This window comes from Piliocolobus tephrosceles, chromosome 2 (assembly GCF_002776525.5).
Source record: "Piliocolobus tephrosceles isolate RC106 chromosome 2, ASM277652v3, whole genome shotgun sequence".
In the NCBI taxonomy this organism is placed as follows: domain Eukaryota; kingdom Metazoa; phylum Chordata; class Mammalia; order Primates; family Cercopithecidae; genus Piliocolobus; species Piliocolobus tephrosceles.
In genome coordinates, this window is record NC_045435.1 from 156,354,404 (window position 1) to 156,364,635 (window position 10,232).

Here is a 10,232-nt window from a genome sequence, read left to right on the forward strand (position 1 = left end):
TCTGGTGTTTTAACTTGACTCTTTGAGGGGGTGTGTGTGTGTGTGTGTGTGTGAGTTTTAAATACCTACAAGGGCCAAGCAGATGATGTGGGAACCGCAGCTACCCCGAGAGGACAGGGTCCATCTGAAGGACTGCCCTCTGCCTCTACTCAGCTCCAATCCATCGTTTTTGGGCTGGAGTGCTGCACCAGGGTTTTTCAAGAGAAAACTCGAGTCAAACTCTCCCAGTGTTTGGAGCTAACTTAAAGACATGTAAATATCTTGTAGGCCAGCTAGAACCCTTGTGCTGGGCCCAGGCTCAGCCAGTTTCCAATGCCTGTTTTATAACAAGGCAAGTTCTGGTGCTGGGATGGGCTCCAGCATGGCCTTTTGCTAACCCCGCATTCTGAGCCACCCTGCCCACGCTGGCTCAACCTGGCTGCCAGGAGCCTGTGTGTGCCTGGGATGCTCCTGCTGCTTGCTGGTCCTGCCCTTGGCTCTGACATCTCCCGCTCTAGTATCCCAGTGGCCATAATGACAAGGAGGCCTCCCTCCTAAGGACTTTTGCCAGCCAGGTTCCCTCTTCCAAGTACACATGTAGCCCCAGTGGCCTTTTACACCCTGAAATCTGGTTCCATCTTGCTGCTGTTAAAAGTCTGTCAGCGACGCCCCATCATCCACTGGCAGCACCCTGTTAGTTACTGAAGGAGATGTGCATGATACACTCTCCCCCTAGAATCCACCTCTCACCATGCTCTACCTGAGGCACCTTGCAACTGGGGGCACTACTTACACCCTGCCCTCCAGGCAAACATGGTCCAGCTTTCTCACCTCTGAGTCTTCACTCCTGTAGCCCACTCCGCCCAGAACACCTTCTCTAAGGCCCCTGTCAACACACTTACCCTATCCTTCAAGGCACAGTTAGAGTTCACCTCTGCTCCAGATCTCCAATCCCCTAGGGAACGGGCCTCTTTCACCTTTGTTAATCCACCACATACACCCGCTTCCCCCTGCATTTCCATGCAGGCATTTGTCTGTCTGTCTGCACTTCTCCTTCATGGCACTATTCACCTGTAATTGATCAGCCAATTGCAGCCACAGTTTGGATGCTTTCTTGGTTGTCTATCTGCCTTCTGTTTGTCTTGTTCGCCCCTATAGGCCTCGTGCCCAGCTTGCCCGGGTGCCTGAGTCTGTCTTTCCCGGGGTAGACAGTGCCCGGAATGCTGACATCAGTTTCTTTCTGACATGCACGCCTATCTCAGGGCCAGGCCCCCAGGAGGTGCTCTGGTGAAGGTTTTGGGAATTGGAAGGAGGAGGAAGCAGAGGCTACTGAGCCCCCTGTAGTGGCTGAATAATGGGTCCCAGATGGTGCCAGTGACGCAGTGGGGAGGCTGACAGCTTCTGGGTGCGAATGGCCCCACAGTGCGGCCGGGGACCACCCTGCCCACGGCCAGTCAGAGAGCCTGAGGAAGCCGTGTGTGCCTGCGGGCCCTCTCGCTGCCTCGTGGCACCTTACCCTCTACTCCCCTTGTTCTCTAACGTGTTTAATACACTTTTGTGCTGAAAATATAAACGGACTAAACGGTGCTTTACCCTGGGGAGGCAGACAGGAAGTTTCCTCGAGGCCGTGTCCCGTAAGCAGGCGCCAGTGGGCTCAGTCTCCGGGCTCCGGGGTGGCCCGACTAGGGGGAGGCGTGCATGCGGTGGGCGCGGGGAGCCCCGCAGGCCGGAGGGCGCCCCGGTAGGGAAGCGGACTGTCCGAGGCGAGCTGGGTGGTGGGAATACCGCCTGGCTCGCTGTGGGGCCGCAGGGGGGTCCCGTGGCTGGCTGGGCGTGGAGCCTCCGCGGGTGGCTTCCCCGGGCCGCGACGGGGGGGCGGGGGCGGGGGCGGCGCCCCCTGGTGGCCGAATGCGACTCCGGGGCGCGAGGGGCTGCCCACCCCGCTTCGCCCACCGGGCGGGGACCTCCGCGCCTTCTCTGAGGAAGCCAGAGGAAAGGAGCCGAGACCGCAGACCCCTGGACCCGTTTCCTCGTCTGTGGGATGGCATGATAATTGCATCTCACAGGGCTGTCGTGAAGATTCAAGGAGCAAATGTATGTAAAGCGCTTCGGATGTCTGGTACATTCTGAGCCTTCAACCCACCTGAGCTGTTGAAACTCTGGGATTCAAGCGGCTCGGGGCAAAGAGGAACGGTGTGACACCTGCCTCTGTCCTTTCCCGTGTGGACTCAAGGGAGAGCGTGTGTCTCATCCAGAACCCCCAGTCTCTCTTTTGTAAGCTGGCGGTCATGAAATGTAATGAGGACAAAGGTTTAAAGAAATGTTGGTACCTCTCTGGGACCTCTGAAGTCACTTGAATGGATTTGGAGATTTTACAGATTTAAAAAGGGGTGCCTGCTGTGTGGCCCATTTATAGACCTGTAGAGCGAAGAGAAGGAGATTAGTCACACTGGGGGCCGGAGTAGAAGCCGTTTTAAATTAGCTGCCCCGCTCTGCCTTGAGACTGAGACTTTCCGACTCTCACTTTCACGCTTGGGTTCCAGCACCCAGATGAGAAGAGAAAGAAGGTAGAAGAGGAGGGAAGGGAGGGAGGGGATAGAGCAGTGGCCACCACCTCTCCCTGAGCGGGGGCAGAGTGGGTGGTTCTCCCCAGGTGGGCAAGGTGGGGGCGCCATGGGTATGCTGGGCAGGGGTGGAGTGTGCTGGGAGCACGCGGAAGAACTGCGCCTCTGCTCCTCGGGGTGTGGCGCGGCCCACTCAGGAGCGCCTTCCAGTGGAGACTCCAGGAGGGTACTCTGAGCTAGGAATGCCTTCCTGAGCCTGGTTGGCGGGGGCTCTGAGGCCATTCCCCCAGGCCCTGAGTGGGCAGAGGGGCAGGTGAGCACTAACCCAAGGAGCCAGGACTAGGCTGACCCCACTACTCACAGCCTGGCCTAAACCAGCCTCAAGACCCTCCAGGATGGTCTCAGCCTAGATCCGACTGCCTCGCCTGCCTGACCACTGTGCTCCTTCACAGGCCTCTGGCCGGCAAGTTCTCAGGATGTGCGCAGGTTTTCCTGCTTCCTTACCTTTGCACACCTTTGCTTGTTCCTTTTGCCCAGAAAGTCTTTCCCAGCACACTTGACTCTCTTGAAATCCAGTCTCTCCCACATGGCTAGTATCAAGCCCCTTCTCCCATCGCTCATCAGATGAACTCAGAGCACTGGTACTTTGCCCTGTGTTAAGGTCTTGTCCTAGCTCTGGATATATGTCCTTGAAGGGTAGGGGCCATGTGTTTGTCACCTCGTGTCCTTATACACATCAGGTACTACACAAATGAAGGGAGGCGTGAGGGACAACTGGAAGGGGCCTCGTTTTCTTCATGTGCAGGATGGGACTAGTCATAGTGGCCTCACAGGGCTGTTGGGGACTCTGGTGCGATTCTGCAATGAGAGTCACCCCATCTCCTCCTCGCCCACAGGGTCTCCCTCCGTCAGCTGTCCTGTTGGACTCTGCAACCTCCCCATCCTGTGGCCCCTGCCCCAGCAAATCTCTTCCCTCTGAAGCCATCCTTTTCTTGACCCTGCATCTCTCTCAGCCACCACCCCATCTCTGCCTCCTCTGAGCAAATCATCTTTCCCACCTCCCCAGCCCTCTGCAGACTGCCTCGGCCTTGCCTGGGCATCATCTCCTCAGCTTTGGGGACCCACAGTTGGTGCTTCCTCCATTGGGAAATTTTTCCAGACTGTGTTTCCCAACCCCGACAGTCCCGCAAAGCTGGTTTAAGTGTCCTGGTGAACAACTGTGTCCACCTAGGTTCACTACCCACAGTAGAGAGTTTTAGTGCTGAACCACATCTGCTCTTTCCTTCTTCTGAGCGCACAGAATAGTCCATCCTGCTCTTGTGGCAGCTAGACTGGGAGCAGAGTGAAGAGTGTTACTTTGGGACAAAGCATTGCTTAGCAGTGCAGGATCTTCCAGGACTTTCTTCCCCTGCCCCATCGATCATAGCAGCTTATAATGAAATGGAGGTACCTCAGGTTCCAAACAGTCTGGGTTACTGAGACGCTGGCTGTGGGGGGGGCGGGCTCTGAGGCCATATGTCCAGGCCCTGAGCAGGCACAGGGGCACTACTGAGCCACCGACCTGAGAGTCACCCAGATCACCGCAGGTTCTGTGAGTGAGGTATCTTTTGTTGTGTCAAGTGACTAAGATTAGAGAGGTCTGTTACTAGAGCATAGCCAAGCCTTTCCCCACTGATTTACCGATGAAAGAAGTGTTCTAAATGGGTTAATGGCTTGGTAAACTGTAAAGATCTGTGCACATTTTAGTTATTATTATTGCTGTCAAGTTGTAGCAGGGCTGGAGAGGTGATATGGCTGGGAGAGTGGAGGAATGGCCAGGGTATGTCATGGAGAAAAACCCTCTCATTTATGATTTGCCAAGGGCTTGCCCAGGATCTGTTTCCATATTTAATCTCTGGTGAAAGGTTATAATGAGTCTGGTATCTGGTGCTACTGGCAGAAGATGGACCTTTCTTCCCGGTATTTAATTCCTGTGGTTGTGAAAGATAGGATGTATTTCTCCTGGATTTGCTGTAATATAATATTTTAATATCAATTTGATACTGACTGGCTTCAGCCTCCAGCTTAACTGTATCTCTCCATCTTTGAGAGTGGTTGAAGAAAATCACATGGCTTTGTTTCTTGAGCAAGAATCTGCTAAGCAGTCGCCAGATGGGGCTGTTCCCTTGAAGGCCTGTGTGCAGGATTCTCAGGGCCTTTTCTTCTCAAAACCCTTCCCCTCTTTGTCTCTTTTCTCCACAACTCTCCTTTAACTCACGGTGCAATAGGGATAAATTACCCTGTTTAATGAATAGTTGTTGAATAGAAGGTAAGTACATGAACTGTTACCTGGTTCTCCTGCCTCCGTTACCCACTTTAATGGCCCTCAAGAGATTCCCCCACTTCCGTCCCATGGGCCAGTGAACATCAGTGGGAAGAGGGGCCTCTCCACCATTTTAGTCCACGCTGACTCTTCAGAATGACTCAGCTGGGGAGACTGGGCTGGACCAGAGAGAGGTGGACAGCCTGGTTTGAGTCTAGGCCTGGCCAGCTATTACGTGAAACTGGTCACAATGGTTGCTTCCTCAGAATCAGATTCCTCACCTTTAAATGGGACATCCATCATGGAGGATCACCCCAGAGGGCTTTGGGCCAAAGGATAATTGATAGAGATATGGTATTTAGTTATCACTGTATTTGCAGTTTTTCCAAGAAGCATCAAAGAAGGATGGAATATAAAAGGTTCCTGCACACTCTTCCTTTTCTGGCTTTTTTGTTCAGCCCTTGAGGGGCTGGATTGGGTGAGGAGAGGGAGTGGTGCAGAGGAGTGGGCTTCCTGGGACTGGGGCTGGGGGAGGGCGTGGCTGCGAGTGTGCACGGGGAGGTGGGCCTAACCCTACTGTCTAGGCTTTGTAGGATTTCCAGGCTCAGGTGAGAAGCAGGGCCATTAAACAGCCTCAAATGGGAAAGGGACCAAAGACCCACAATGGCACCCTTGATTCAAGGGTAAGTGGCATCCAAGGACCTTCAGCTGGCTCTAGGAGCCAGAACCAAGCATGGTTGATACTGAATTTCCAGCCAGACAGCAGGATGGGGGGTTTGAAATCAATAACTGATTTAAAGAAATAAGTGATTTTTTTTTTTCTTTTTGTACATCCAAGCTGGTGAAATGAGAATGTCTGTCTCAGCACTGATAAGAGCCTCATATAAATGTGAGCTCTCGGATTGTTTTTCATACCCACTCACTCTTGGTTGCAGTCATCCAAAAAATCAGATTCACAGGCATCTCCTCACAGGCATCTCTTCACCTTGTTATCCTTCACTCACCTTTGAATATACCAAAGGCCTATCGAGCCTTTACATTTCTCAGTGGCCTAAGCACAAATGGGCATCCCCCAGGCTCCACTGCACTGACAGTCCACCTCACAGGGTTTGGGAACCACCCACATCAAGCTCATGAGGGGGCCATTAAAAGTGCCATTCCTGGGTCCCTCTTAGACCCACAGAAGTAGACTCTGGGGCTGGGTGGAAGGTGTTGGGAATTTGCATTTTAACAACATCCTCTATGAGTGTCACACACTCAAGAAAGTTAAGCTTTGCTCTGGAAGTGAAATGAAAGTGACACTATTATATTCCTGCTGTCAGCTGAGAAGAAAGATTTTCTGGGGAGTAGTAGTACTGGTTGTGACCATGTGATCAATTATGATTACGGTATTAATTCTGTTTTGTGCCGTGGACTTAGCTGTTTGCGTCCAACTCCCCTTCTGGATATAAACCCAAGAGCAGTGATCTGGCCTCCTCAGAGCCCAGCAGAACTACACTGAAGGAATAAGCAGTGTCTGGTACCTGCCTGATACCAGGCTAATGGGTTGACAGTTGCATTACCTCTAATCCCCATGGCCATGGGCTCCTGGGGTCTATGTCATGAGCACTTTCTCTGTTTACAAGATGCAGGTGCTGGCAGGGTGCAGTGGCTCATGCCTGTAATCCCAACACTTTGGGAGTCCGAGGTGGGAGGATCACTTGAGGTCAGGAGTTTGAGACCAGCCTGGCCAACATGGTGAAACCTTGTCTCTACTAAAAATACAAACATTAGCCAGGTGTGGTGGCACAGGCCTATAATCCCAGCTACTCTGGAGGCTGAGGCAGGAGAATCTCTTGAACCCAGGTGGCAGAGGTTACAGTGAGCCAAGATTGTGCCACTGCACTCCAGCCTGGGTGACAGAGTAAGACTCCATCTCAAAAATAAAATAAAAATAAAATAAAGTGCAGGTGCTGTCTGTTCTCTGACAGATGTATATGACAACATAAATTCATGACCAAGTTACCTCAATAGCAAAATTAGAATATTTTAATAGTAATATCAGAATAAAGGTTTGGGAGGGCAACCATAATCTTCTAGAACCTGAAGGTTGGCATTCATTGTTCATAAACTCAGCTGAAGGAAGTGCCTTCCAAATTTGGTTAGATTGCTGTGGGAAAGACCAGGGTTAGTTGCAGGGAATCATTTTCCAAGCAGAACCATTTCAAATGCTAAAACTGGCCCCTGAGGTTATATTGAGCCTCCCTTCCTGAGTGAGATGTTTGGAAATGAGGTGGCTTTGGAAATAAGCCTGTCTGTAACAGTGGTTTCCACAAAGACGTCAGTCTCATGGCATTGGCTATTGTTTGGACACTGACATGAATATTTTGGCATATCACCATATGAGGCCTTTCCAGAGGTGGCTTCTAGTATGCTTCTGGAGGGGGTCTTCCAAGAAGAGTGGCACTTAAGGGTCATGTATGGCCATGACCCATGCCCAGTTGTTCCAGAGGACACGGTGAGACAGAGCTGTCTGGCAAAGGGCCAGGTGCAGAGTCAGTCTGGGGGCCATGGATGGCATGGATAGTCAGGTCAGGATCCTTCATGCCAATCTGTGGCTGCTTGCTGTCCCCACCTCTCCTCCTGCTCTCACCAGCTCCCATGCCCCCAGTCCCACATTGCCCACCGAGCACACCCTGGGAGGAGGCCCTAATGTAAATGGAGGGAGGTGAGGTAAAAGCTGAGGGAAGCTCCTTGGAGAACCCTGTATTAGCACTGCTTTGCACAAAGTTGTTCTCCGATAAATATATTTGTTGATGAATGGCCTCCTTTGTTGGCTTCTGTCTCTCAACCTCTATCACATAGCAGCGGTGTCTGTCAGCCCAGGCACCCACCTCTCTGGAGGCAGTGAGAAGAGGCTGAGAAAATGGTAATGGTATGAGCACATCGGAAACCAGGAAAGCCACCCTGACTGGCTCTGTTTTGTGGGCCGCAGCTTGCCATCCAGCTTGGTGGCAGTGGACATCCACTCTGCTTCGTCACTTGCTTTGCTGACATCTCTTCTGCCTCTCTACTCCTCGGAATACGGGCTCAAGTCCAGACAGGGAAGTGCATGTGAAGCCACCTCATCTGCTGCCAGGGAGATGTGGGAGGTTCTTCCCATTACTCTGAGATGAGGGGGTCTCGTCCCCACATTGAAGGGGTGGGAGGTTGGGCATCAGGACCATTTCATAGGCCTTCCTTGGGTCTTCACTGTGTTGTAGCTTTCTCAGTTTGAAATGTACCCCAGAAAGACAGGGATGAAATGTGAGGATCTAAGGACAGAAAGTCCAAGGTTCATATGGACAGCACTTAGATGACCCATCCTTGGGGTTTCTCAGTCCCTGCTCTGGTGCCTGTGTGCAGATGATGGGCAGAGGCTGTACTTCCCAACATGGCAGCATCCAGAATGGCCTCTAGGTATAGGAAGTGAGGATCTGAGGGGGAGGGAGCCAGCCCCTCCCATAGTCTGTGCTGATGCCAAACCCAGGTGCAAAGGGGGCTACAGCCAGGCTCCCCAGTCTCCCAGTGGCTCTGGCTATTAATAACTCAGCCACTTCCTTCTTCCTCTCACCCCTGCCACTCTGCAAGATGTGGGCAGTCAACGGGAGAGTGGAGCTGCCTGGCAAGAAGGGCAGATACCCTTTTTCTCTGTTTAGGATTCACCCCAGGCCTGAGGAGGGGCCTGGCTGCCTCAGTGGGCATCCTCGAAGGAGGACTCAGCACTGAAGTGAGCCTGGGCATGTGGAGGCCCCTTCCGAGGGGCCAGGGAAGACTCAGCCCCGAACTCTGGCCCATGCAGCCCAGGTGCACAGTGGCCCTTAGGAACTGTGGGGAGGACTCTGGGAAGAGAAGGTAGGGAAGGCAAATGAGGACTGGGGTCTTCTTTCTTGTTTAAAAACACGAAAAGGAAATGACGTGTTAACATTAGTGAATATAGGCAGGTGTGGGAGAGGCACGGTCCACTCTCTGGAGCAGGGCAGTGGCCCGGGCTGGGGTCAGATGAGGCCTGCCGCCTTCTGCACGTTGTACTCCTTGTTCTTCTTCACCCTCCAGCTGATGAAGCAAAGCAGCAGCATGCCCAGTGCCTTGTAGCCCATCTGCAGGCCCAGGTACCTGCGGGCAGGAGGAGGCAGGACTGGTGAGGGAGGGGGCTCTGCAGCCCACATCCCAGGGCCAGGACCCCTGGGAAGAGCCACGTCGTTCCCACGCTGGCCCACGAAGGGTGTGGGCACCATCCAGGTATGGATCACTTTCCTCATTTCTTTGACCCAAAAGGGAACAAAGCTGCAGGGAAGCAGGCAGGGAGTAGGCATGGGACTCCTAATCCGGGGCTCGTCATCCCTCCACCGGCTCTTTCCAGAGGGCCAGAGGTGACCCAGCTGCCCTAGCCAGCCCCGGAGGGTCCTGTCAACCAAGCAGAGCCAGAAGGAGAGGGGCATCTTCTCATTGCCCTCTTGACCTGTCCCTTTTGTGGCCTTCTCTGCCACTCCCATACCATTTCCAGCCCCTGCCCAGTCCCCTCAAGCCCACCTTCCTGTGGTTTCTGGGCCATATGACAATGGCAGCAGGTGAGGTGGCTGGAAGGGGTGCAGAACCCAATGGCACTGCAGCTGGGCATGGCCCATTGAGGTAGGTTGGTCCCCCTGCCCTGGACCTCTGCCAGGAGCCATGATATGGCCCCCTCTGTCTCTGAGCAGCAGGAGGCTGCCCCATTGTTCCACAGCCATGGCCTCTTCCTTGGGCTCCAGCCATCCCTACCCCTTCTTTCTGCTGCTGCCCCTTCCAAACGCTTTTGGGTCATAGAAGTCCCTGGACATCCCCCTGTGAGCCCTGAAATTCCTGTTATAGTAGCCCCTGCTCCCTGTCCATGGCAGGGCCGCAGAGGTGGCCCTTGATGTTCTCTTCTTCAGAAGCCTGACAGCCCCCACAGTAGCCACCAGGCATATGACTACTGTCATCTCAAGCCCAGGGCCTGGCTCCGGGACACACATGCGTGTTGGGCCCTCACCTGTCTCGGAGAGCATCGTTGTCGTAGTAGGCGCAGGCCCCTTGCCTCCCCAAGCACAGCGAGTTCCACCGGATGCAGGAGTGGTCAATGGTGAGGCCATAGAGGGCTGGAGATGGCAGCCAGGCTGGAAGAGGGTTCGGAAAGCCCTGGTCAGATGGAACTGCAGGCAGAGGTGCCCAGCAGGGGTGTGGGCGCCAAGTCCCCTGCACAGTTCACATATATGAGAATGGCTCTGCTGCACCCATAGGATTCACAGTGACTCTGGAAAGCAGAATAGCTTTCAGTGAAGCCTGAATTTCTCTTTCACCAGAAGGCTTAGAAGAGAAAAGGGACCTGGGCCATTCTTTCAAGGCAGAGT

General features: G+C 53.5%; 2 protein-coding genes across 2 annotated transcripts in view; both read right to left on the bottom strand.

The window, feature by feature from the left end:
• Window positions 1-2,452: 2,452 nt before the first annotated feature.
• LOC111534524 (uncharacterized protein C3orf36) lies at window positions 2,453-5,145 on the bottom strand. The gene is given in 5 exon segments (XM_031935094.1): window positions 2,453-2,569; window positions 2,571-2,870; window positions 2,872-2,949; window positions 3,994-4,069; window positions 5,081-5,145. Coding segments are annotated over 5 exon segments (636 nt in total).
• Window positions 5,146-8,861: 3,716 nt separating this feature from the next.
• Window positions 8,862-10,232, bottom strand: part of SLCO2A1 (solute carrier organic anion transporter family member 2A1) — an 87,389-nt gene continuing 86,018 nt past the window's right edge. The window contains exons 13-14 of the mRNA XM_026454168.1: window positions 9,875-9,998; window positions 8,862-8,979 (exon numbers count right to left, since the gene is read on the bottom strand). Coding sequence (XP_026309953.1) covers window positions 8,862-8,979; window positions 9,875-9,998 — 242 coding nt within the window. The remainder of the gene's footprint in view (window positions 8,980-9,874; window positions 9,999-10,232) is intronic.